This window comes from Vidua macroura, chromosome 7 (assembly GCF_024509145.1).
Source record: "Vidua macroura isolate BioBank_ID:100142 chromosome 7, ASM2450914v1, whole genome shotgun sequence".
Taxonomy (NCBI): domain Eukaryota; kingdom Metazoa; phylum Chordata; class Aves; order Passeriformes; family Viduidae; genus Vidua; species Vidua macroura.
In genome coordinates, this window is record NC_071577.1 from 1,719,414 (window position 1) to 1,746,165 (window position 26,752).

A 26,752-nucleotide genomic window follows, 5' to 3' on the forward strand; every position below is an offset into this window, starting at 1 on the left:
ACCGCGCGCCGCCGCTCTCCGCCCGGCGCCGCCATGTCCTTGTGGGTGTCCCGGCTCGGCCGGGCCGCGGCCGCCCGGGGTCGGCGGGGGAGCTCCGGGCCGGGCAGCGCCGCGCTGGGCTCCGCCCTGCCGGGGGAGGTGAGTGGAGGTGGCTGGGCAGGGCTGTGTCCGGAGCTCCGTCCTGCTGGGGGAGGGGGTGAGCAGAGACAGCTGGGGGCCGGAGATGCCTCTCCCCGGGGCCGGGCTGTTCCTTGGGAAGGGACATTGCCGGCAGGGAGCTGGGAGAGGCGGCGAAATGCGAGGCAGACTGGAGCAAGTGCAGGAGAGTGCAGTGACCTTCGGTTGCGGCTGTAGGCAGTAGTGCTGCGAGGAAAGGAGTGTTCGATAGAAATGACCGCCCCTGTGTGAGGGAGGGCACTGCAGTGCTCAGAATGAAGTTTGTACGATGTTTATCGGGGCCTGGGGGAGGCTCTGAGCGGGGTCAGAAAGGCCCTGCCTTCAGCCCCATAGCCTAGGTGGGTCCCTCTTGCCACCGCTCAGAAATGGTGCATTGAAAGCTGTATTGAAATGAAGCTGTAACTCTCCTGCGAGTGGGTTTAGTGTTATTATGTGCCCAGAACCACAGAAAGTACGAGCAAAAGTCTAATGTGTGGTCTCTCTTGGGAACTCTGGGTGTGTTGTGTGTCTGGCCTTCAGACTGAAAATTGTTCCATGTTTTTTTCTGTCTTCTCAGCCTTTAATTTGATGAACAGCTTTCCTGCCTAACCACTGCTGCAGTTGCTAAGCTGAAATGACGGTGCTAAGGTTACTGAGTGAAAACTTGTATTAGATGCATAAGAGTGTGTCCTGTGTGTGTGTCTGAAGAAACAGTGTTTGAGCTGAAAAATCCCTCCAAAGCTGCTGATTTCCATGTGTTTTTCTCCAGGCAAGAATCCACGCCAGCCCTGAGCAGAGCCTGCAGTATGGGTGGCTGGCCTATATGTTGGGAGAAAGGACCAGCAAGAAGTTCACAGAGCACAGCAAAGTCTTTACAGTAGAGGGGAATCTGTCTTCTGGGAAGGGCCAGCTGGCCCAGCAAATAGCAGACAAACTGGGTATGTCTCACTCTGTCTGTTTCCCCGAGAGCTGACAGAGTTTAGTCGTGGTTCTTGTGCAGAGGAAGTTCATCAGAGCAGCAGTTCCTGACTGGGAAATGCTGGAGGGAGTGGGGAGGCTCTGTGGGTGATGTTGGTGAGGTTTGGGATGGGGATTTGTTGTGAGTGAAGCTGCAGTTCTAATGGAGTCTGTGTGCTCCCCGGGAGCTTGGCTTTTCCACGTGGATGTGCTTGGAACAGCTCAGCTCTCCCTGGGCCGTGGCAGAGCTCGGAGTTGGGGTTCGTTGCCCTCTGCTGTGATGGGCAGGGGAGCTGTTGAAGGAGCAGCTGTGTGCTCAGTAGCTGAAGAGGTGTTTGCTGCACATGAGCACAGCTTATTTCTGCTGTGGGTTTCTTCTCTTTCTCAGGGATGAAGTACTTCCCCGAGGCAGACATCCACTACCAGGACAGGATCTCGGGGGAGGGCAAGCTGCTGCCTGAGAAGTTCAATGGCTTCTGTAGCCTGGAGAAGTTCTACATGGACCCCGAGTCTCCCGACGGGCACTCGTACCGCCTGCAGTCCTGGATCTTCGGGAGCCGAGTCCTGCAGTACGCCGACGCCTTGGAGCACCTGCTCAGCACAGGTTGGGGAATCATGGAATGGTTTGGGCTGGAAGGGACCTTGCAGCTCCTTTTGTTCCAACCTGGAGCCTGCTCTCCCTTGCAGGTCAAGGCGTGGTGCTGGAGCGCTCTCCCTACAGTGACTTCGTGTTCCTGGATGCCATGTTAAAGCAGGGATATGTCCACAAGAGATGTGAGTTCCTGCCAGCAAAAGGAAGCTGTTTGGCCATAATCTCTCAGGAGTCTGGTAGTTAACTTTACTTTAAAAAAGAAACAAAACATTCCTGCTTGGAAGGAGGGATTCCTTTAAAGGTTCAGTGTTCATGTGTTGTACGTTGCTGGGTGGAGCTAGTCTGGTTTCAGTGGCAGCGAGGAGACAAAAGATAAAGGGCAGGGATTGAAATGCAAAGCGTTTCATTTGTAAGGAAAAACCCTTTTTCGCTGTGAAGAGAGTCAAACCCTGGAGCAAATCACCTGGGATCTCCCCCCTGGAGATACTTGGAACGCTGTGGGTGGAGTTCTCAGCAGAGTGCTTGAACCGGGTGATTTGGGGATGTTCCTGCCAACCTGAGTGATTTGGTTTGGGGTTATGGGTGCTGAGCTCCTGAGCTGTTGCTGCATGTTCTTAGCAAATCTGTTCTTTTGGCTGCTCCTGAGGTGGACATAACTGTTTTCTTGACTGCCTCCTGGTTTTGCTGTTGGATTTAAGAGGTGTATATATTTGTTTTTTGCCACCTGCTGTAAGTTACTGGATGGCTTTGAGAGGTGATAATGATGACCTGTGTCTGCATTGCTGAGGCAGCAAAGCCCAGCAATCCACAGTTTAATACAAAATCCCAGTTTGGATTGTACTGGAATCCTTAGGGAACAAAAATCTTGATTACAGCTACTGCTGCTTATTGTCTCTAAATGGTGGAGGAAAAGCTGAGATTCCTGTAAACCCGAGCCAGGAATAAAGTCCCTCTTTGCTACAACTGGATTTAGATTCTTAGATCTCAGTGCATGGAAGTTTTCTGGAGAAAGTTTTTCTGTAAACTTCCTGAATTCTGTTAGAGGAAAGGCATACCCTGAACTTGCTCTGTGAGCCCAGAAGAAGAGACTCCAAATACAGAGGTGGGGAATGTGATTTGTTTGTGTTTTACACAGGCCTTGATCACTACAAAGAGGTCAAGGAGATCAGCATTTCTGAGTTGCTGCCACCTCACTTGGTCATTTATGTAGATGTGCCTGTCCCAGAAGTGCAGAAGAGGATTCAAGAGAAAGGCAAGGTAATTTGATCTCTAATTATTGCCTAGTTCTTTCTTATCTTTATTATTACTTGTCTCTCACAATTGCTGCCTGCTAATGTCTGTTGTAATCACACCTTATGTGGAGTCCTGTGGGGTTTGCTGCTGAATGCTGCTTCTGAGGAGCTGCTTGTCCTCTGAGGTGTGAGATCTGTGTGGTGGTGGTGACTCTGTGGGTATTCTTGTATGCTTGCTTTAAAAAGGCAAAAAAAAAAAGCAAAAATCAACTTTTTGTGTGACTGCATCAATATGCTGTCATTTGTGGAATGAGAAATTGTTTTAAGAGCAGGTGAATTTTTGTAGCTGCCACTTCAGGAGCTGTGGGCAGGTGATGTGCTGCTTGCAATGCACTTAGAGATGATATATTTCTTATTCCTGAGTGCCAGGAGGCCAGCTGGGGTCCCTGGCTCCTGCTTCCCAGTTGACTGCTGCCTCAGTCCTGTGCTGGGGTTCATGTGTGAGTCACCTGGGATCAGCAGGTTCACTTAACTCCCTGGATTCCAGCAAATCACTGCTGGATGACTGCATTACTGAGCTAGTCTTGGCTCAGGAAAGCTGTAGGGTGCTTTTGGGGAATGACTAATGTAAGTAAGGTTTGTAATTTGGGGTTTATTTCCCCTCTTTCTTTGATACTTAGATGTGTACTTGTAACTGTTTGCAGATGTGTTACGAGGATTCAAGGATGTTTGTCTTGCCTTGTTGAAAGGCTATGGGAAATGCAGTTTAACTCTGGGAGACCTGATAGATTAAAAGAAGGCTTTGATTTATTAGAAAAAAGTTCTCAGTTAAGAAGTTCTTCATGTACTGGGGGAACCTGTGAGTTCTTGGCCCTTCCGAGCATGAAAATCAGTGGCATTTCTTTGAACAGAAACTGCTGATGTAGCTTGTGACTTTTTGGGTGCTGGGCTGTGGCAGTGCTGAGCTCTGTAGGATTTATTTGGGGAACACATGGTAGATGAGAGAAATTCCTGGTGTTTTGTAAATGTGGCATTGAAAGTACACTGTGTGGAAAGCAAACTGGTTAACAGCAGGGATGATATCCATGAAATTTCTCAGGAGTTTGGAGTGGGTGTTTGCCCATGCACTTGTCTGAAACTGTGGAAATAGGTGCAAATTTGGCCTCCCTATAGAAAAGGTGGACTCGGACAGTCTTCTCCTGTTTTCTGGCTGGCTATTACAGCTCCCTGGAACGTGTAGTTAGCAAGGATCAGTCGGTCCTTGGATAGCTGGGGGCTGCTCTAGATATTTTACGGCATGTAAGGAATTCCAAACACTCCAAATAAAACTCTTAATTCTTTGAAACTTTCACTCGTGTGCATGTGGTTCACTTGGATGTTTGACTGTTTATCCCAGAGTGAGCCCTTGGCAGGTGGTGGAGCAGACCTTGGAGTCTGTGCTGGTGGCAAAAGAAAGTAAGCTAATTCCACAGCTTTTTCTGTTTATTTGTTTGTAGCCATATGAGAAAAAGGTGTCTCCTTCCTATCTCCAGAGCATTGAGGATGCTTACAAGAAGACCTTCCTACCAGAGATCAGGTTAGCAAAGCAAAATGTTTTACTTCTTAGATCTTTGAGCAAAAACGTGCGCAAACCTTAAAATCTCTGCCAATATCAACAAATCATGTGAAAAAATCCTCCTTGTGCTGCAGGGTACAGTATTGTGCCCTCGTGAAGGGGTGCTGCACTCACAGCATAAGAACTGTGTGAGTGTAGTTACTTCTGCCATCCCAGAAGCCCGATGCCAGTGTTGCAAGATGAAAAGGGGCTCAGGAATGGTGTGCCGAATGCCACAGCTATGGCTGTGTGTGTTTGCACGACCTGAGGAGAGAGTGATGCAATACAAGCTTTTCACAGGCCTTTTTGGAAGGCTTTAGGGCTTTTCTCTCCTCAAGAAGTGCTTTCAGTTGTCCCAGAATCCCAGAATGGTTTGGGTTGGAGGGACCTTAAAGCTCATCCAGTACCACCCCCTGCCATGGGCAGGGACACCTTCCACTATCCCAGGTTGCTCCAAGCCCTCTAGGACCTGGCCTCTTCCCTGGACACTTCCAGGGATCCAGGGGCAGCCACAGCTGCTCTGGGCACCCTGTGCCAGGGCCTCAATGGTTCCTCCCTGGTTCCTTCCCAATATCCCCTCTAACCCTGCCCTCTGGCAGTTGGAAGCCATTCCCTGTGTCCTGTCTCTTGCTGGGCTCCCCTGGCTTCCTCTAGCTGGGAAGCAAAAACGTGTGCCCTGTAAACCTTGGATGAAACAGAGCTTGCCAGCTCTCCCAACTCTTATAAAAGAGCTCTAGGAAAATTAAAATTGTCCTAAAAATCTGAGAGCAGAATTATGGTCCCTCATAATTCTGGAAGGGAAACTCTCAAAGGGTATCAGATGAATTAACTGTGTAAGTTCTGGTGCGTGCAGGATAGAAATCAGAGTAGATTCCCAGGTGTTTTGTAGCCTGCCTGTGTCCCCCTGGGGCTTGCTGCATCTCCCAAGGTGGATCAGTGTGGTGGCTCTGCCAGCTCCTGAAGCGGGTAACTCGATATTGAGCTTGTCACTCGTGCAGGCAGGGGTTGTTGGTGTCACGTGTGGTCAGCGGCCTCCCCGTGTGTCCCCACAGCCAGCACGTGGCTCTTGGAAGGGAATGGGAAGCCTTGGGAATGTCATCTCCCTGAGAGCAAAGTGCTGCAGTCACTGGTGGGGAGAAAACTGCTGCTTGTTCTCTGGAGCAGATCAAGCCCCAGGTGCATCTTGTGGTGCTCAGTGAGGCTAAATCCTAAATCCTGCTGTGATTTCACCTCCTTGCCCTCTGTGCATACATGGTCAGTGCCCCTGTTGGGCAAACCCCCTCTGCTCGGCATCCTGGCAGCAGATGGGCTCCCAGCAGCCTGTCACACTGATCTGTGCCTCTGTCCCCTGGCTGTGGGGGAGCTGGGAGTGTGTGAATCCAGCTCTGTGCACCTCAGGGTGGCTCCGATCTGGGGTAAATGCAGAAGCCACAGCTGCCTGAGCTGTTTGTTTGCTGGCAGTGGCGCAGAGGGCTGTGTTCATGCTACCTGTTACCTCTTAGTCTGCCTAGTTTGATTCCCTGACTCCTGGTAATGCCCAAAATCTGGTCCAAACAGGCTAACAAGAGTTGCTATAGACTGCTGAGCAAACTCCTGCCTGCTTTCCACGTTGGCGTTTGTTTGCTTGTTCCTTGAAAAGCAGTTTGTTACTGGGCAAAACTCCTGTTACCTTGTGCTGTTTCACTGGAGCGGCCTGATGCTGCCTGAAGTGGTTTATAGTGGATTTTTGCCTTAAAACTGATGCTTTCTTTCTAGTTGACTTGTTACGAATGTCTTTAATGTTTTTATTGGTAGTGAGATTTGTGAGCTGGGTGCTGTGGCAGGTACTGCCTGGTGATTTGGAACAGTGTTTGGGTTCTGTTTGATTTTTCTCTTTTCCTGGAGCAGAGCCTTAAGATTGGTAATGTTCTCTTTCATATCCAGCACTGCTTCCACTGAGCAGCTGTTTTTTCTTAAGGAAAGCTCTGATAATCTGCAGAGTCACTGAGCAGCTGCTTTCTCTTAATGAAGCCCTGATAATCTGCAGAGTCAAATCAAGAGATGGGATGAAGTGATTTGATCGGTGTCCTTAATGCAGTTGCTGGTGTCAGGCTCTGTTGAAGGCTGACCTCTCCCTTGGGCTGATATTGAGGAGAATCTCTCATTCCAGGTGCCTGCCCCATGCCTGCAAGTGTCCAAGGCCAGGTCCTACAGCACCTAGAGCAACCTGGTGTAGTGGAAGGTGTCCCTGCCCATGGCAGGAGATGGAACAGGGTGAGCTTTAAGGTCCTGTCCCACCCAAACCATTCTGGGATTCTACCAATTTTTCTCCACACTCCTAAACTTTGTTGTGTGATGTTTGGTATAACGTCCACATTGGGCATCTATTCCAGGACCTTCCAGCTTCTCCAGCTGGAAACAGCTATTGCTGAATGTGGCTGAACATGTGTGGTTTGAAAGGTTCGTGTAGGAGCTCCTGTTGTGGCTCTGCTCTGCAAGTGCCTTTTCTCTGAAGGCTGCTGGCTGATGAAAAAAAGCAATCTTCTAACCAGGAAACATTACCTTTTAAGAAAGTTTTTGCACTTACAGATCATGCTGCCTACACTTGTACTCATTCAGCTAGCTCAGCCTGAGTAAATAGTGACAAATGAATGCATTCTTCTCTTGAAATGACTCACAGCTAGTCATGCACTTGGAAAAAAGGAAAATCTACCACAGTTTTGGGTTAGACTGAAAATTTCACTTATTTTCAAGTAGATTGGGCAGTTGTAATAGGGGCAAGTATCCACACGAAGTAAATGAAAATAAAATCACATGTGTGGTTTAAAAAAATTTTTTCCAGCTGAAGTTACGTAGATATCCAGGCCATTTGCCCTTTAAAAGCAACTTTCCACCAGCAAAGAAGCAGCTGACAGGTGCAACAGGAATTCTAGGAGCAGTCTAAAAAATGGCAATGATTCTGGTTTGGTGTTTATGCCTTTTAACTTCATTTCTGTCCCTTTTGGAGCAGCAGGGGAGGATGGGTACAGCAGTTTTATCAGGGGAATTCAATTTCTGTGTTCTTTGCAGTGAGAGCAGTGAAGTTCTGCAGTACACAGCAACTGCAGCTGAGGATGTGGAGAAGGTAAGTTTTGCTTTTCTGGGAGTAAGTTTAATAGATTTCCCTTAGTTCAGTGAACTTTCCCCCTCAAGGAGGGTTATTAGCAGGGTAAGGGAAGCCTTTTGCTTCACCATTGTTAACTGTCCTGTCTAGCTGCTGTTCCCTGAGGGAAAGAGCACCAAGGTTTTTGAGACTCTGACCAGGTTTTGGGCCCATTTTGGTTCTAGGGATAGATGTCTGTTAATAACAGTAATATGATGTTAACTGGATGATAATAATAATCCTACGTGGAAGCTTGGCGAGGAATCATCCCCACTTGGGAGGAAGGAGAGGAGAATTACCCATGGGCTGTCTCCAAGGGCTTTTTGGGTCTTCATCCTGATGAGATGAAATTTTTACCCTACTTATACACAGCCCAAACCCCCTCTCCTCCTATGTTATGTGCAGTGTGATCTTGGCAGAGAGTTGAGTAATGTATACATATGTGTGGTAGCCTGTACCTCATTAAGCTTATTAGCATACTCAGAGCGTGTATTTTAATATTTCACTGCCCTAATCAGACTAAAATTACATTTTTGCCTGAGGTGTCCTTCAACGTTCTGGTTATATGACTGTGTGAAGCAGAAAAGATTGATAAGGACTTCCCTGGTCCTAAAATTAAGACTCCATTTGCCCCCACAGGTGCACTGCTGTTTGTCTCTAGGCCTTTGGGTTGCCTTTATAAGAACAGGGTTGTGTGCCACATTCTGGGTCCTCTGCTGTTGTGGATGGATTTTTGGGTGCTCCTGCACTTGATAATAAAGGTTATCATTAATAACCAGTAGACCTGTGGGATGGTGTGGGTTTATACCCCTAAAAAATGGCTGGTGGCTTCAGTGTGACAGCAGATAATAAATACAAAAATGCACAAAAAATCAGGCTGAAATGAACAAAAAAGCTGAGGTTGTGATGTGAATATAGAGAATAATATGAATATATTGTTAATATTATTATATTTTATTAATGAATATATTATTATAATAATATATGAATATATTAATAATATTAATATCTTTTAACATATCAAAATAAAATAATATATAAAATATGTATTAATAATATTAACATATTAATGATATTCAAAATAGATTATTAATATATCCATTTATTAATAGTATCGACAATATTAATATAACAATATATATTTTATTAATATATAAAATAATTTATATTTAATTTATATATTAATATATTAATAGATTAATATTAATAAATTAATATTTCATGATATATTTTAATATTGTTTCTTGATATATTTTAATAAATATTAATGTATTTTAATTGTAATAAGTTATATAAATAATATATTTTTCTGGATAGCGATATAGAAGCAAGGATAGGAGTTGAGAGCTGTGGTGTTTCAAGATGGGTTCTTGGTGAATTAAAGGAAAGTTGGGATGGGGGTTAAATGCCTGATTTTTTTCCCGTTTCCTTCTCTCTGGACACATCTCCAAGTGGTCAGAATAAAGCAGGTTGTTTGGTCCCTAGATTTTTTTGTAGGAAACCCCATTATTAGAGATTTGATTTTAATCCTTTAAATCAGGGTTTAAAGTCAGTCTGAAGCTCTTAGTGTTCAAGGAGGGACTCTCCTGAGCTCAGCAATCTTGTCATTGCTCTAAATAGGGTCATCAGATGCACCAGTGCAGTCTTTGATTTGCTTGGACAAATCTGGACTAGGGGAAGAATTATTATTTGGAAGTTAAAGTATAATGCCACAGAATGGTTAAGGTTGGAAAAGACCCTGTAAGATTATCCAGCCCGTGATGTTGTCATTGTCAGTGACAATGGGTATTGCTGGTAGATACTGATACTTGAAAGAATTTGGTTGTTTTTTCCCCCTTTTCTGTTCAGATTCAGTTTCCCTCTGGGATGACACAGAAGAAATTTGGAAATAAGGATTGGCAGGAGAGCTTTGGCTTGTAAGGTGTGTATTTACACAGGTGTATCCTCTTGACAGACAGCAGTGTTCATTAGCCCACTCCAATCTGTTTGCTTAGGGATTTGGGAGCTGAATTTTTATGGCCTTACAGTTTAATAACTTTTGGGTTGTTCAGAGCACACATACACAGCTTAGAAACGATTTTTTAAGTGTCCTAAAAAGGTCAGTTGGGGTTTCCTGTTGTAATTCACTTTGCTTCTAGTGGCTGAAGGAGTAATGAGTGCTGAAATGAGCTTCATTAGGATGTTTCACACTTGTTTAGCTTGAGGGTAAAACTGGGAATACAAAGTTAGCTCTATGTTTAATTTCTTTTAAAGCCTTGGATATTTGCTCTAATTCCTGGGGGGTGCCAGGGCATTCCTTATAAATTAAGAAGTTGTTCTTCTGTCCTGGTTGCGAAACTGATGCCATTGTTAAGGAGCTGCTGGGAGAGAGACCTTCTCATGTGATGATAGCAGTGAGCAAAACTAATTTGAATGCAGATTCCCCCTGTAGCACATTTTGAGCCCATTGTAGCAACTCTGTGATTAGTGCTGTTACCAGGTTCAGAGAGTTTCCAAAGCTTTGCTGTGGAGTGGAGAAGGAATTGCTTGTGTTCAGCTTGTCAGTTAAATAAGTCAAAGAAATAATGGCTGTTTGAACTAACTTAACTTACACCTCTCTTCCTCTTATCTTGGAGTTATGTTGCAGCAGTTTGTGCCTCAAAAGTGTTTATTCAGTCATGTCCAAATCATTATTTCTTACCAATTCTGGTAGGAGTGGATCTTTATAGTTAAGGCTACTTTGTAATAGCACTTGGTTATAATTTTTTAAGTGGTAATATCTGGGATTTAGTGTTTGCAGGGAATAATTACAGTGTATTTAAAGAACACAAGGATTTTTCTTTTCTCATCCTGTCACTTCATCGCTGACATGGGCTCACCTGTCAATGGGGTGACAGTGTGCCATCAGGAATTTGGTCATGACCTCAGCTTTATCCTTTCCCTATGGAAAAGGTCTCTGGAAAGGGATGTTTGGAGCTGTAACAATCTGCTCCTTCCCAGGTTGCTCCTAGGTGCTGTCTCCATCTCATCAGGCACCTGAAGTGCATTTTCCTGACACCAGGGCAGGTTTCTCTCAGCTCCAGGCAGCCAGGTGTGATAAGCAATTACCTCCTGGAGCAGCAAAGATCTGTTTTCTGGTGGATCCAGGCTGTAAGTGAAGCTCAAACCAGGGATTGATAAGTTTGGGGATGGTGAAGGAATGGATTGCTGAGGTGGCATTGCTTATTTGAAGGGTTCTGAGCTGTGAGTTACCTTTCCTTTCATGCATGGGTGGGTTGTGGTGGATGGTGAAATCCTGAGCCCTTGGACTCATCGCTGCAGCTCCTGTAGGCCTGAGTTTTCCAGCCTGAAATGTGCCTTTGTTTCTGTGCTGTGAAGCACACAGCACTGAGGCAGGTGCCACACCTGCTCCCCTGCCTGTCTCTGAGGATGTGTTACTGAGCCTCTCTGGGAATAAAACCGACCAAACCTTATTTTTGTAACACAAAGGAGTTAAATTTAGACTTATCTCCATTTCCTCCTCCTTCTCCCTCAGGGGTGAGGTTGTATCTTCTTGGCTTTTCAGCCCCAGTGGCAGGTTAAAGAAGAATGTCTTGGATCTGGTAAGAATTTGGCAACAAGGCACCTCTCGGCCAGTTTATTCCCTGCCGTCCAAAGCTGAAAGCACAGGATGTTAGGAGATCCCCCACGTGTGTGCCCAGTACTCCTGGCAGGGCCACAGCCTCCAGAAGTAGACCTGGGAGATGATCATGTTATCTCTAGACATTTGTCTTATTACTACAGCTTTAGCAGTGAAGCCTCTCTCATTTGTTTAATGAACTGTTTTGATTCTTTCATTGAGTTTTGGATCAAACCACCCTTAGAGAGCTTTCTTTTCTGATTCCAGGTAATTGAAGACATTGAGTACCTGAAGTTTGACAAGGGGCCATGGGTGGAGCAAGATGATGTTTCTTTCCATCACTTGAGACTTTAGTAAGTGTGATATCATCCAGCCACTGAGCAATTCTTGGCATTAAATCCCAGGGAAAATGGTCAAAGCCATGAGTTTTTGAAGGTGGGGTTATATTTTGTGATATTGATGCTTGGCACTGGAACGTGGTGTAGCATTTTTGCTGCTGATTGTTGAGATAAGAGGCTCCAGACAAGTTTAAGAGTGGTTTTTGTCGAAAATCCTTGTCTGCCCAGTTGGAAGAGATCAGACTCAGACACTGGAAAATAACTTGTTGGAATAGAATTTAATTTGATTTTAATAATTCTTTGCAAATGCATCATGTTTAATTTGTCCGTTTCTTTATATAAAATACAAAGATGTATATAAAGAATATAGCTGCACTTGTAAGGCTGTTAATACCAGAAGTGAGACAGGCTCCCCATTTTGCTGCAACTTCATCTTCATATTGAATGTGCAGCTGGAAATTTCAGTATAGTTACATTTTTAAAACAAAATGTAAGACGTATATTATTTTCATTATTTCCTGGTCATCTCACAGGTTAATAGAAACACAGATTTTTAAATTGAGTATGTGTCCCTAAGTTTGTCTTTGTGACAGGCATTGGAGAAGCAAGTTAAACTTTTTTTGCAGAATTGTGACATTTCTTGCATTTAACTTTTCTGTGCTGTTACTTTAAATACCTCCTAAAGATAGAGATAATGCTCCTAATTGTATGGTTTTTCTATCAAGGAGTGAAGATAAATTGCAGAAGAGCAGTGCTGGGTGGTGTCTGAGAGGATCAAGTCATGATTTGGGTGCATTTTCTGTGTCAAAGATGAGGTTTCTTTGTGTAGTGATTGGAGGATAAAATCTGGTGACTTAGGCCCTAAAAAATGATCACAGTCAGACTTCCTTTGAAAGAGGAAATAAGTTGCTTGTTTTCCTATAGCTCCACACTACTAATGCAGTATTAGGAAAGGATTATTAATTGTGATGAGTAGGAGGGAGTTGAAGGAAACCTTACAATTACAGAAGTGTGTGAAGATACTGTATGAAAATTCTATTTCACAGTTTTAGAAGGGAACAAATTGCTTTAAGGACTGAAGTTTTCATTGAACCTTGGAGGGGGGTGAGTCTACTGCACAAGGCTCTTGTCACCGTAGGTAATAAGAAATTTTTCTTCTGGCAAAAATACGGGGTTGTTTGAAGATCCTAGAATGCAATAAGCTGCTTATTTAAACCACAGAACCATAAAATATCCTGTGTGGAAGGGACCTGCATTGAGCCCAGCTCCTGGGGTTTGCTTTTGATTTTTTTTTTTTTGTGCTGGGTTGTCAGAGCATCGATAAAGGGGTGACAACACATCCTGCGCCAGCCTTGAGCTCATGTTTTGCTCAGCAGAGTGAGGGAATCCTGGGCAATGTCTCGGGCAGCATGGGAAGAGACTCTTTGTAAAAGTGTGTGTTTGGACATGATTTTTCCCCATGGTAACTCCAGAAAGGCAGGGAGCCCGCTGCAGGTCGGCCGTGTTGGAATTGCATGCTGGATTCAATGCCCAGCCCAGGTGTGAGTCCATGAAGCCTAAAGTTGATGCTTTTCTCCCTTTTTCCAATGCCCGAGTAGCAAAGAGCCTGTGGTCCCCACAGTTGTGCAGGTGTCCCGTGCCTATGGGAATTTTTCCTTTGGAAAGTGGTTTTCCTGCTTTCCTGGCACAGGTTCCCAGTGCCTGCCTCGTGTGCAGGCTCCTGCTGCCCTCTCCTGGGTGTTCCTGGCAGGCTCCAGCAGCTATTTAGGATCGTTTAGGTTGGAAAAGCCCTCTGAGATCATGGAGTTCACCATTCTCCCAGCACTGCCGAGCCCACCGAGAGCCCATGTCCCCAAGTGCCTCATCCACGTGGCTCTGGAATGCTTCCAAGGACAGTGATTCCAGCACTGCCTGTTCCAATGCCTGACCACCCTTCCAGTGAGGAAATTTCCCCTCACATCTAATCGAAGTTCTGCCCTGTTGGGTTTTCCATCTGCAGTTGCTTCCTTTGTTGACCTCCCAGCTCCTGGGGCTGTCAGCCCTGCTGTTTTCTTCCACCCTCAGCTTGTACCACTGTGTCTGGGGGACCGGGATGGGTGAGCAGGACCGAGGAGAACTTTTTATTGCACATGGATAGGATCTAATGCATGGAAACCCCAGCAGGGCCTCTGAGTGATTAATGCAGCTCATCAAACCGCTGAGCCCAACCCATGGGCAATCAGTTGCATAATGATCTCTTTTCTCTCCCTGCCTGCCCTTAAGTGCTCTCCCTTGCCCTGACAGCTTGGTTGTGGGGTCTTGGTAAAAGATTAAAAAGGGCTGCATTTGTGGCTTGGAAGCTGGAGGTGTCTTCCAGAGGATGTTCTTCACATCTTCCCTTCCTCTCCAACAGAAACCGTTCTGGCTTTTTAAATGTCTTAGGGAGCTCCTCTGCTGCCACTGCACTGTTTCAGGCATGTTTTTATCTGGGCCCTTCCTAGTGCCATTTGTCTGTCTACATGTATTGCAAAATAAATTGCATTTGCGAGGAGGAGCTGCAGGCTGTGTAGCCTTGCCTGTGTTATTTATCAGCTCGGGGAACTTGCTGTGCTTGTTGCATCAGACAACTGCACAACTAAATCTGATCTGTCCCTGCAGCTCCTTCAGAACCTGGCAGAGAGGGACAGAGACCCTGCAGCTCTGCTTCCCAGTGTAGCTTTGCCTAGCAAGGGGAAGAAGTGTCCCTGTTTAAATGTCTGATTGCAAACAGCAGGACTAGAAGGGCTGGCAAGAGATGGGTTGGACCTGGCTTTGAAACTTCTGTCATAGAGACTCCAAAAATCTCATGAACTATTAACTGTAAAACTTCTGGCACTAGAAGCTATTTTCTTTAGCACCTTGGTTCTCTCTTCATCATAAAATAATAGAATCCCAGAATGGTTTGGGTTGAAAGGGACCTTAAAAGCCCATTTCATCCCTCCCCTTGCCGTGGGCAGGGACATCTTCCACTATCCCAGGTTGCTCCAAGCCCTGTCCACCCCGTCTTTTTGCTGCAATTGAAACACTTCTTTTGTGATTTCTTCTTTGCAGTGGCTTTTCTAGGTTTGAAGAGCTGTTGTTGCACCTTCTTCCCTTTTCTTGCAGACCTGCTTTTTTTTGGAATGTTTTTTTTTTTTGTTCTTGATGCTGATGTTGAGTGTTTGCTCACCAAGGCAGTGGCTGTGCCTCACCTTGGCCATGCCGTACCTGTTCTGCCTGGCTAAATGAGGGAACTGGAGTCCCTTTGGCAGAAGGAAGGATATTAATTTCCTTTATCAACATAGAACTTATCTGGAATGGTTTTGTGGCGTTGGCTTTTAGGTCTCGCTTGTCACTTGAGGTTTTGTGAGTATGCCAACATCAGGTGTTGAGAAATCCCAGCTCAGACTATGCAAACTCAGGTGGTTTTTGTTGGGTTGCTTCATTAATTTTTCTAACCTGTTTCCTTCCCTTACCCCACCTTGCACCTTTAGCAAGGTGCTGCATGCTGAGAGCTCCTTCAGGAAAGTCTGGTAAAGGGTCAGAAAAGAATAAACAGTGACAGTTTTCTGCTGGGGAGAGAAAGAAAACGAAAGAAAGATAAAAGGGGTCTGTAAATGCTTCCTGCTGAGCAAGGAATTAGTCCTGGCAAGTGGCTGTGGGTTTGTGGTTAGACATTGTTGTGGCAATGGGTGTGCTTCTGCTTAGTATTCCAAATTATTTCTGAAGGTGCAGAGAACACGGAGAAGCCATCAGTAGCTTTCATTATTTTCTTGTGCAAATAGCTTTTAGAAGCAGCAAGTTTGTCATTTGGCCCTTAACTAAAATGAATTGTGCCTGGGAATTGTCCTTTCCAAATGGCCACTTGGCCGAGATTCGGGAAGGAGTGGATTCACTGCAGCATGGGTGACCACAAAACCTTATTTCCATGTGTGATGTTATGCTTTATATCTGCCTGGACTCCCTTTTGTGCCTTCCAGCACGTGAAATGCACCTTTAATGTTGTTGAAGTTAAACATTGTTGTAGTTTATAGGAAGCATCTTTGCTGTTGATCCTCATCTTGGAAAAGAGCATTTATCCTCACCTTCTTCCATCTAAACTTCGACTGGATTATTGTATTTCCTTACAAATCTGTCTGTAGTGGGATAATTTAAAGAGTGAATATCAGGGTATGTTACTGGTTCACTTTTTGGAGCTCTTCACTGCTGGGAGGAAAGGTCCCAAAATTTATGATTTGGGGGTAAAAATAATTGCTTGAAGATGATGAACTTTGCTTTGCTCAGGGCATGTGCTTGATGTGCACATCAGTATTTGCTGAGAAATGCAATTTACTGAAAACAACCCAATTTGCAGAGTTTCTGGTGCTGGATTTAGGGTTTGGTCAGTGCTGCCTGGAAAGGGATGTGTTTTTGCCAGCCACGTGCAGGTGGCACTGTCAGCCTGTGGATAACCACAGGCAGCAGGAGGCTTTCTAGCAGTTTCTCAGGCATTTTAAATTTGGGATATCTGAAGTGCTGGTGCTGTGCACAGTGGTGGATCCCGAGATCCGTCACCAGAGCTGCTGCAGCTTCCTCCAGGTATTCCAAGGCAGGGTGCTGGAGGGTCTGCCTCCTTCCAGACCCTCTCACTGTCTCAGTACTGGTCCATTTAGGATGGGAATTTGGCAAGGTAGTGTGTGGCATTCAGTAAAACCACTGTTTTTTACACTGCTTTTATAGAAAGCAAAAAGGCAGAGGGGATTCATGGAGAAGGGTCCCAGGAATGATGGAGCATCTCCAAGGAGGATGAACCTGGGAGGGGAAATGGAGAAGCAGGAAATTGGAGCAGGAACAAAGTGGAGGCAAGGATGAGGGGCAATACATCATAGATTTGTAAAGAGAAGGATAAGTGTTTGGAAAATAGCTCAAGTCTTTGGAAGCTGTATTTAACAGAAAAGTAGTTCTTTAATCATAGAATGATGATAATGAGTCCTAGAATGGTTTGGGTTGGCAGGGTCCTTAAAGCCCTGGCAGTTCACCCCCTGCCATGGGCAGGGACACCTTCCACTGGATCAGGTTGCTCCATCCCAGCTCCATCTAGCTGGGCTCAGAATATTTCCAGTGATGGGGCAGCCACAGCTTCCCTGGGTACAATACTTGGCTGTTGCTGGGGCAGGGTGTGAACTGAGTGCTCCTTTTCCCTTCAGCGTGCAGGACAAGGCTGGAGTGCTGGATTCCGTGTCCATCCCGCGCTTCGTCCCCGAGATCACCATTGGCGGCTCTGAGTACGACAAGATCTATTATGAGTACCGGGAGGTGAGTGCTGCTGGGGACAGCCAGGGGACATGGCCAGGGGGCTCCTCACTGCTGGGGACACGGCCAGGGGGCTCCTCACTGCTGGGGACACGGCCAGGGGACACGGCCAGGGAGCCCCTCGCTGCTGGGGACATGGCCGGGGGGCTCCTCACTGCTGGGGACATGGCATGGGGACATGGCTGGAGGCTCCTCACTGCTGGGGATACCTTGCCCATTGCTACTGGGAACTCGTGCATTCTGCCCGAATCCCCACCTTTTTTGAAGTCTAGCTTCCCCCCAAGAGGAATAAGGAAGCAAATGTTTTTTTTCATAATCTGATTTTTTTTTCTTTTTGTCTTTAGATGTGGACTAAAGGATAAATGGGTTTTATTTGTTTCTGTTTCTTGTGCCCTGATGGGTCTGTGACCTCTGAAATCTAAGAGGCCCTTAAGTCAGGCAAGAACACTGGAAACCCATGGCCACTCCTTATCGAATGCTGAGGGAGGGAGGGTTTTTTTAGAGGAGGAATTGAATGCTGCCTCGCTTCCCCAAAGTGCTGCTGCTTTAAATAGAGTGTTTCTGCACGTGGGCACACATCCAAAGCCTGTTGTGCCCAGTGCTCTCATACACCTCATGCAGGCTCCCACACAGGGTTTTAATTAGCTCCTGCCTTGCTGCTTCTGGAGACAGCAGCTTCCAATCCCCCCAGAGTTCTGCCCTTGTGCTGCTCAGTGGTTCCCTGGCATGGTGTCCTCACCCCACACGGGGCTTGCCTAAGGCCCAGGTATTGGAAAAGCTCCTTGGAGAAGTTGTGGAGCTGATAATTAATAGTGAGTGGCCAAAGTTACAGGTGAGCCTCTGTTTTCCAGTTGGGCTGAAATCTTCTCTGCCACTGCATCTTATGATTTTCCAGGCAATCCTGAAGAAAAAGGGAGGAATATACAATATAAATGGTTAGAAGCCACAATTTGCATAATCCAAAGCCTATCATTTTTCTTTTCCTGGTAGTATAGAGTCTTTTACTGAGATTAAAATGTAAGCTACAGATTTACGGACTTGTTTGGAAGCTGATCTACCAGTGTTTTCTTCTGGAATAGACAGAGTATTCCAATAATTTGTTCCTCCTCGGCTGGCTGTGTAGTGGAGAGGCTCCTGGATTCACACTGTTCTGCCTCATTTGAGATGTGACCTTTCCAGCTTGTAAAAGGGGCTAAAGGTTAAAGCAGCAGAAAGCATCTGAGGTTGTCTAATGGATTTGAAAACTCCCTGGTCCAGCTGAGAAATTGCTCTCAGAATTTCCTCTTCCTTGCTGTCACATTCTTAAATACAAAACTTCAAGCTTGGGCTCAGGATTTTTGGAGCCCTTCCCTCCAAGAGCTGCCTGTGTTGTGCAGCACAGACTTGAGGAGGATCTGCTGCATGACTCGTCTCTAGCACACAGCATCCATCTGCACTGCCTGTGCCTTTCTTCCCCAAGATGAGAGGGCTTTTCTGGGGCTGAGATGTCCCTTTGCAGTAGAGCTGGGAATTACTGAGGCTGCCTGACACACAGCTAGATGTGACCTCAGTGCTGTGTGCTGAGAGCCTGGGGTGAGACTTCTGAAAGCCTTTTTTCCTCTGGCTGTACAGCAGCACGTGCCTCTTTGTGCTGGCAGGAAACGGAGAATGTCCTGGCTCATCCAGTGACTGGCTGCCAGGAGAAATTTGTGACTTGCCTTGCAGATGTAGCAAAGGGATGCTTAGGAGAGGGAATATGGTTACCTGGGAAGGAAAGCTGTGCTCTCGGATTGCTCTGCTCCATGCCAGTTAGTTGACAGCTGAAGCTGAACAAAACAAACCATTGCCAAAATATAATCTCCCTTCTGCAGCCTTGTTTGTAGGCCCTGATTCAGGAAAGTGCTGTGGAAAGTGATAATGTCCTTTGGAATCAGGAGGAGTTGCTTGTTTCAGGAAGTATTCTGTTAAAATTAGGCTACATTAATACTAATTTTCTCTCTTCTAAATGCTTGCATACTTGTAATCCTTCAGTAGTGTGGGGGCTGTACAGGGATGGTGCACAATGCAAAAGATGCTGAGTTTTCCTGTTTTCCATCAGCTACTGGAAGGGGAAGCACAAAGCCAGCCCCACCTGCTGTTTTATGTTCTGAGAATTGCATTCTTTGTGCTGCAACTTTGAAGATCTGGGTTTTTTTTTTTTACCTTACAACTTTATTTAGCAAATGAAGGGCTGAATTCTTTTCTCAGGCAAGGCTCCTGTGCAGAGGTGATCCAGCAAGAAGCCAGTCAGCACAGGCACAGAGAGCAGATGAGCTTCCAGACACCCAGATTTGGGCTGGGAGGTTGTTGGGTCTGTAAAGAGGGAATCACAGCCCCTGCCTTGCCCGTGGCTGTGCAGGGATGGTCACAGCTGTGCTGCCACTTTGGCATTTGAAGATAAAGGGTTTAGGTTCACTTGTAAGTAAAAGTTTAGGCTGACTTGTAAGTAAAGGCTTAATTATGAGATAATTACAGAAGTTTAACTTTGCCTTGTGGGAAATGTGTGCTTTTAAAGTTGGTGTAATGATGTTTACCACATAAATACAATGATTTGCATAGGGGATTTTTTCCCTCTGTAACTACTCATAAATCCTTGAGCTCTCCAATAGGCAGCAAACTGCTGTGCTTTTCAGAGCTCCATGCACACAATTCATGCTGCCTAACAATGGTGGTTTTCAGGGAGTTACAAATTCCAGGTAGAAGCTGGGTTTTGTTCAAAATATTCATTAGAAGCAACCAAGAAGGAGGAGGAAGGAACACTCTTCAGAGTTCAAGATTTTAGTGCGTGTGCTTTTCCATGAAATAATGAGATGGCCACATACAGTGCTGAATACTCGAAACTCACTTTTTTTTTTAATGTATATCCTCTAAATTATGTAAGGGGTCTTGTCATGTGTGAGGAGGTGGCTTTCTGCAGCCTTCTTATACCATGAAGTCCTCTGGCAGGGTCCAGCAGGTCTGCTCAGGCATTCAGGAACTTCTAAGGATGCTCTTCTGGCAAGGGAAAAGCAACCTTTCAGTCAGGTTCTGTAGATCAGAGATAAGCACGTTCATTCTTCAGGGAAGCAACATTATTTTAGGAACTGTCAGACTAGTAAAGGCTTGACTACCCTTTTTTTTCCCTTAACAACTGCTGTATCTCTCTGCCTTTCTTCCAAGTGCACACAATCCCCAGGGATAATGCTCCAAACTCCGTGTGCGCCCTGTGAAGCTGGAGAGCTGGAGCACTTAGGCAGATGTGTTTGCAGCGAAGATGAAAACAAATGGCTCTGTTTAATGGAATCAGTGTACTTAAATACTGTGCTGATGTACTTCATGCTCCTGCTGCATCTCCTGGAGTGGGGAAAAACGGCGTCTTTGACGTGCGTGTGCTTTTCTGTGTACATAAAAGTGCAGCTGTTTGCTGGAATTTGGAGAAGCAAAGAATCACAGAATGCTTTGAGTTGAAAGGGACCTTAAAACTCATCTCATTCCCAACCCCCTGCCATGGGCAGGGACACCTTCCAGTGTCCCAGGTTGCTCCAAGCCCTGTCCAACCTGGCCTTGGACACTTCCAGGGATCCAGGGCAGCCACAGCTGCTCTGGGCACCCTGTGCCAGGGCCTCAGCACCCTCATAGAGGAGGAGTTCTTCCCAGTATCCCATCTAACCCTGCCCTCTGGCAGTGTGAGGTGTTTCCTCCTTGTCCTGTGCCATGGAAAGGTGAGACAAGGCTCTCATTTTATTTCCCTCCCTGTTTTCCTTGGTGGAAGACTGCTTTTGGAATATAGGGATGCTGAGCATGAAGCAAGGAAAGCTTGAGCAGATCAAAGTCCTGGCTACTGCTGTGAGGTGCAATTCAGCTCCTTCCACAGCAACTGCACAGCTCGGCTGCCTTGCCTAACTTCATCTTTGTGCCCTGCTCCTCATCCTCCTCCCTCCTGCCCCAGGGCTTGGGAATGTGTGGCTGGCAGGGCCCTGCAGTCCTGGCTAGCAGCAAGCAGAGAAGAGGGAAGAGGATGGAGGGTGGGGAATCCCAGACTCTTTTCCCAGGCTTTTCATCACTCTTTTCCATAAGGATGCAGCCTTAGGAGGGAAGATCCTCCAATGTCTGCCATGCCTCCAGGTTGGAGGTGGTTGCAGGACAGTAGCTTTGAGTGGTGGAAGGTGAGCCTGCAGCATGGGTCAGCTCTGTCCCACCACCCAACACTGAGAGTGCTGGAAGAGCTTGTGTTTGCAATGGGAAATCACAGCCAGCCCCAAAGAGAGGGTGTTAAGGGAAGGCTCTGCAGGTCTGAGGGGCCCAAGAGCTGCTCTGGCCCCTCTTTGGCAGCTGTGGGGCTGAAGGTGGCTGCTGGCAAGCAGAAGGTTAGCAGGGCCCTTAGCTCTGCTGAGAGTGCAGGGACCCCTTCACATAAAAATCTCCTGAAAGAGCTACAAAAGGAATACTTGAGCTTTCAGAAAGCCAGAGTCTGGATCAACAACAGGATCAACTCTTGCCTTTGCAAGAGCAAGGAGCTTAGGATGTCTTTCCTTCTCCATGTTTGCGATTGTTGCCATAGCTGCTGCCTTTGACAGAACCTTCTGTTTTCTCTCTCCTGCCATTTTTTTCTTGGCTAGATGAAGCTTTCATTCTTTTTAGGATCAAGATCTCCTTTCCTAACTCTGTTTTAAAGGAGGTATTTGACAGCTGTAATGCCCAGCCCTATCTGCTCTTGAATCCAGGAAGGAATGAAAACAGACACACAATAAATTAGAAGAGGCTTCATTTAAGGGTTTTTTTTTTTTTCTGTTTTATCTCTGCAGAAGTATTTTTAGCCCTTTCTAAAGTAACAAGATGTTGCCTAGCTAGGTATCAGTAAGACCAAAAGAACCTGAGGAATAACAAAAACCTGGGAATGACAGAGCTGTTGCTCAAGGATACCTGGATTTGCTCCTCTTCCCACCTTCCCACTTCTCCTCTGCTCTCACTAATCCTGTCCATATGGGGAGAGTGTGAGAGCATCCCCTCTTAAGGAACAGGCAGCTTTTCCACCCTGCTCACCCTGAAAAGTATCATGGACAGTTGGCAGGGATATCTATCCCAGAAACAGTAGGGAAGGAGCCTGACAGACCTTGTAACTGTCTCAAATCTTGGGTTTGGTGGTTGTGTCTGTTTTATTTTAGGTGATGGTCCCTGCTGTCCCAGGCACGGGGTGCCTCTGTGAATCAAAAAGACAGTCAAATCTCACTGGCATTAAAGTAATCCATTTTCATCTTGATAGTCTGTCCCTGTGAAAGGAAACGCTTTTTTGTGTGGGAGCACATCCCCCTTTCCCAAACCCCTCTTAATCCCGTACCTGTGGAGGGATGTGATCCCCAGGGTAGATCTCTGTTAAATTAAAATTAATTGGAATCGAATTTAATAGAGGGGTAGCATCTCCATGGATCTTACACTGTGAAGTAGAGTCAGTTTGAGGTGTTTAACTGTGCTGTGTGGCTTGGATTAGTTCCTTGGCTTTTCCCTGCACTCTCTAGTGGATAACTGATCCTCTTATGGGCACTTCTCTTTCCAAAGGATTTTTGTCTTGTTTTTTCAGTGAATGAATGAAGGGCAGGACAGCAGTCATTGAACAGTTCCAGCAAACTGGAATTATTTTAGCCTCAGTTCAGCAAAACTTCTGGGTGCTCTTGTTTTTTGGGCTGCGATGGATGTTAACAGCATTGAGGGCTTTATTTGAGTAAGAGATGGCAGGAGTAAGGCTGTAACAAACATCTGTCTGTGGCAGGCCTTTGGGAACCAAGCCATGCGCACCTCAGATGTGCGTGTGGAGGGCAAATTGTTCCCCTTCCTTGCTTTAAGTGCTCTGGAGCACAAGATCAGTGGTGCTGGAGAAGATCATTGAGTCCAACTTAAACCCAGCAGTGCCAAGGCCACCACCAGCCCATGTCCCTAGGTGCCACATCCACATGGCTTTTAAATCCCTCTAGGGATGGGGACTCCTGGGCAGCCTTTGCCAAGGGTGACAACCCTTTCCATGAAGAATTTTTTCCCTAATACCCGATTTCAATGTCCCCTGATGCATTTTGAGGCTGTTTCCTCTTGTCGCTTGGGAGGAGAGACTTGACCCCACCTGGCTACATCCTCCTTTGGTGTAGCTGTAGAGAGGAACCAGAGGAGGAATCATATGGAGCGATCAGGAACCAAACCCTCCCAGAATCCAGCCAATATCTGCAGCTCCATGTTCCTAGATTCTCTCAGCTTTTAGCTGTGTGCCTACAACACTGACAACCCTTTGGAAGCAAGGATTTCTCCTGTAGGAAGCAGTCATCTGCTCCCAGCAGTGGTGGAAGGGGCTATTACTGGGCTGTTCTAAACAGCCTCGGGGTATTGATGAATGAGCCTGAGCTCCCAGAGCAATGACTCTGCTTTTAAGTGCTCTTTGATCAGTGCTGCTCTGAGCAGGCTGTTTATAGAGCTCTTGGAGCTGTGGAGCCCAGCCATCAGCACAGAGTAGAGCAGGAATAGAAGGCAGTAATGGCAATTCTGTTTGTTCCCCAAAGGCTGGAAAACAAGGCAGGCTCCTCCTCAACAACCTTTCCAGGTGGTTGGAGCTCTCCAGAGCTCTAGCTGCACGTGCCTGGTGTGGAATGATCTGGAGTAAGCAGCTGGCTGGAGCTGCTTGTTGCTCTTCCACAGCCTCTGCTACTTTATAGGGCTTTTCATCATGTTTATAGTTTTGACAGGCACTTCTGTGGCAGGTTCTTAATTTAACTGATGAGACGGTCTTGTTTTCATCTCTTTTCCTAATGCTCTTTTAAAGTTGAGCAGTTTGATGCCTTTGAGCTGGCTCTGCCTTTGGGTTCAGCTCATTTCAGGAGTTTTGTGCTATGTGTGATGGATTTTATCCCATCCCTCTGGAAATAATCCTCACTGCCAACTTTTGGGCTCTGTGGAGCGTAATGCAGCAGGGCAAGGCTTCATTCTCACTCAGTTTCCATGGAGTGGAAAAATTTGTTCCTTGGTGACCTGGCAGGAGTTGCAGGAATGTGGGGGAGCTCTTGGGGCTGCCTGGTGGAATCTCTGTGATCATAAAATTGTGGAATGGGTTGGGTTGGAAGGGACTTTAAATCTCATCTCAGCCCCGCTGCCATGGGCAGGGACACTTTCCATCACCACCCCGTGGTGCTCCAGCCTGGCCTGGGACACTTCCAGGGAACTTGTACTGCAAGAGAAAGTGAATATTCAGTCCCTCTCTGTTGTCTCAGCTGCTGGCAAGTCCCATAGAGCTTTCTCCTGTCTCCTTTCCATCATCTCTTGCAGCTGGGCTGCCCAGCCTAGACAAACCCAGCAGCCTCAGGGCTGGTCCCTGATTTCCATCCCTGGCCTTGTGCTGGCCAAGAGCAGCCTGGGAATTTCAGCTGGGTGCACTTTGGAACATCAGCCTAACCAGAACCAGCCCATCTTACCCCTTGCCCTGCATCCCCACATCTTCCCTGGTGCTCCTACCACACCTCTCTGCAGAATCCTACCCTGTTCCAGCCATGCAGCTCCTTTACTGCAGTCACAGCTGGAAAATGTGGGATTTGAAGAGCAAAGTTTGGCAAAGTGGCTGGTGTCACTTGTGCATCTTGTGCACAGAGCATCAATTCCCATCATCCTGCTTCCTAGGTAATATGGGAATTGTTTACTCTGCTTCCCTCTTCCCTTTTTTTCCCTTTTTTTTTTTTCTTTTCTTTCTGATTATTTTGAAAGTTTAGCTGTAACAAATCCCCAAACTCTCCTGCCTTTGCCAAGGCCCACTGTGAATGATGGAGTTATGGATGAATACTTATAACACTTGCTTTGATGTCTTGCATGTCTTTAACCAAAGGCACACAGGGAATTTGTTTTGGACAATGAACGCGAATTCTGTCGGGGTTGATATTGTAGCTTTTTTAAGAGGGCAGATGTACCCAGAAACAAAACTGTAAACTGCTGTATTTTCCCAGAGATCTCCTGTTGCTTTAATAATCTACTTCTCTGGGAATCTCTTCAAGTATCAAAGGGCCAATTATGTGCTGCCTGGAGAGGACCAGGGAGGGCTGTTTTTGTGTCACAGGCTGGTCACAGTTCCTCCCTGGCTCACTGCTGGGAATCCGTGGGGCAGAGATAGTAATCATTTCTGTTCATCTCCCATCTCCTCTTTGCTCAGTGGGGGGAACCTCTCAACAGGACTGTGTGGTTTCTGCTGATGTTTAGACAAGACATTAATTGAAAAACCTCAGAAAAACTGATCACAACTGGTTTGTGACAAGGTAGGGTGGGAAGTGTCTCGTGGAGGAGGTCAGGTCTTCTGTCAGCTTGATTTTTAGGGAAAGAAGTGTCTTGGTTTTTAACATTCAAGTGAATAGAAACACAAGTCCCCTTCCTCAAAACAACAGGCTTCATCTTTTAATAAATAGTTCATTTTTGTGGCCTGACTACAGACTTTATCAAGACTGCATCTTGCTTCTCTCTGCAGGGGCAGCTCTCCCCAACTGGATCCTCTTACATGTTTTTTTGGAAAGGGAAAATCCTCAGGACAAGTCTGGGGTCTTGTGTGAAACCAGTGTTTGTTTGGAGACAGAGCAGATGATCTGTGCTTAATTATTTGGAGAGGCTGCCAGCAGATAGCTTATTTCTAAAGGAAGAGTTTTATTACAGCATCTTTGCTGGCTTCAGCCTTTCTCACCAAACTCATGGGCTTTTTTCCAGTATTTGAGCTCAGAGGTGTTCTGTTCTTTCTTTTTGGTTCCTGGAGGTAGGAATAGATGTTCTGGAGATGGGTTCTGCTTTTAGAACCAGGATCTCACCATCTCTGGCATTCCAGGTCGTGGTCAGTACCTTCCAAAGGGCGCTACTTCAGCACTGAGACTCACAGGCTGCTGCTTAGGTCCCAGGGTCCTTGAAATTCGGGTAAAGGCTTCAAAAATCTTTGGGTTTTTCCATCAAAAAGTGGTTCCTGACTTTGCGGATGAAGGCAGGCAGATACTGTTTTTGCTTTAATGAAGAAAAGTTCAGCTCTTGAAGGCTAAAGCTGCAATTTCATTTGAACAGTTTAATTTAACGTGGTATTTAACTCAATATCTCACGCATGAAGTATTTCATATATTTAATAATGTGTGTGCCTATTTTGGAATGAGATTCAGTTCCTCTTCTCCATGATACAGTTAGGGGAGCCATCTCAGGCTGGGAGGAGCTGGATGAATCCAGGTGGAATGTGGTGCTGAGATCACTGGCCTCATTTTCGTATTTATATTTTGGCTTTTGCAGTCCCTCCTTCAGCTGCACAGCTCAGTCTTTTCTGAGAGACTGGTTTTTCTGTAAGTTTTATCATTACAATGTAGAAACAGTATTTCATGTTCTGTAGATCTCACGAGGCACTTCAGAACTTTGAGGGGAGTGACCAGAGTTCTGACCGAGCTTTCTGCTTTCTTTAGCTCCCTGGGCACAAGTACAAGCCAGGCTACAACGCTGATGTTGGGGACAAGTGGATCTGGCTGAAATGAAATCTGTTCCTGCTGGAGCCCTGGCCAGGATGGACCACAGGACCTGAGGGAAGAGGAGCCACGTTCAGTGCACCTGCTGCACATCACTTGTGTAGCACCAAGGAAACACTGCTGAAATCATTTCCCGTCCCCAGCAGAAGGGAGTAGACTCCCAGAAGGAAAACCACTTCATTCTGGTTTGTTTTTCCCTGAGGAACTCAGGGATGTTGGATAGTCAGTGTGGGATAGCCAAGTGAGCTGGGGCAGGCTGAACATCAGAGCTGAATTTTCTCTTCCTCGAGACTGTGGCACATTATTATCCAGGATTAGTGTTGTTCTGCTGATTCAAGAGGAATTAAACCTGTACCCTCCTGGCTCTCACAAAGTTAA

General features: G+C 46.2%; 1 protein-coding gene across 5 annotated transcripts; it reads left to right on the forward strand.

Annotated features, from left to right (window-relative positions):
• Positions 1–26,752, forward strand: LOC128809761 (NADH dehydrogenase [ubiquinone] 1 alpha subcomplex subunit 10, mitochondrial-like). Of its 5 annotated transcripts, none has more exons than XM_053982012.1 (11): positions 1–138; positions 926–1,094; positions 1,502–1,717; positions 1,801–1,887; positions 2,841–2,962; positions 4,434–4,513; positions 7,580–7,634; positions 10,632–10,781; positions 11,518–11,603; positions 16,772–16,880; positions 26,315–26,752. In XM_053982012.1, exons 1-11 carry the CDS (start codon positions 34–36, stop codon positions 26,381–26,383), a joined length of 1,248 nt encoding a protein of 415 aa, XP_053837987.1. In that variant the 5' UTR covers positions 1–33; the 3' UTR covers positions 26,384–26,752. The 5 variants fall into 5 exon arrangements, with proteins under 5 accessions (XP_053837987.1, XP_053837990.1, XP_053837991.1 ...); XM_053982014.1 differs by lacking the exon at positions 1–138 and adding an exon at positions 735–804; XM_053982013.1 differs by lacking the exon at positions 10,632–10,781 and having other exon boundaries at positions 2–138.

Coding starts and splice junctions, on each gene's coding strand:
- LOC128809761 (XM_053982012.1), top strand. CDS start 34: ATGTCCTTGTGGGTGTCCCGGCTCGGCCGGGCCGCGGCCGCCCGGGGT. Junction 7,635..10,631: donor CAGCTGAGGATGTGGAGAAG/GTAAGTTTTGCT, acceptor GCTCCTTCCCAG/GTTGCTCCTAGGTGCTGTCT. Junction 11,604..16,771: donor TTCCATCACTTGAGACTTTA/GTAAGTGTGATA, acceptor TTTTCCCTTCAG/CGTGCAGGACAAGGCTGGAG.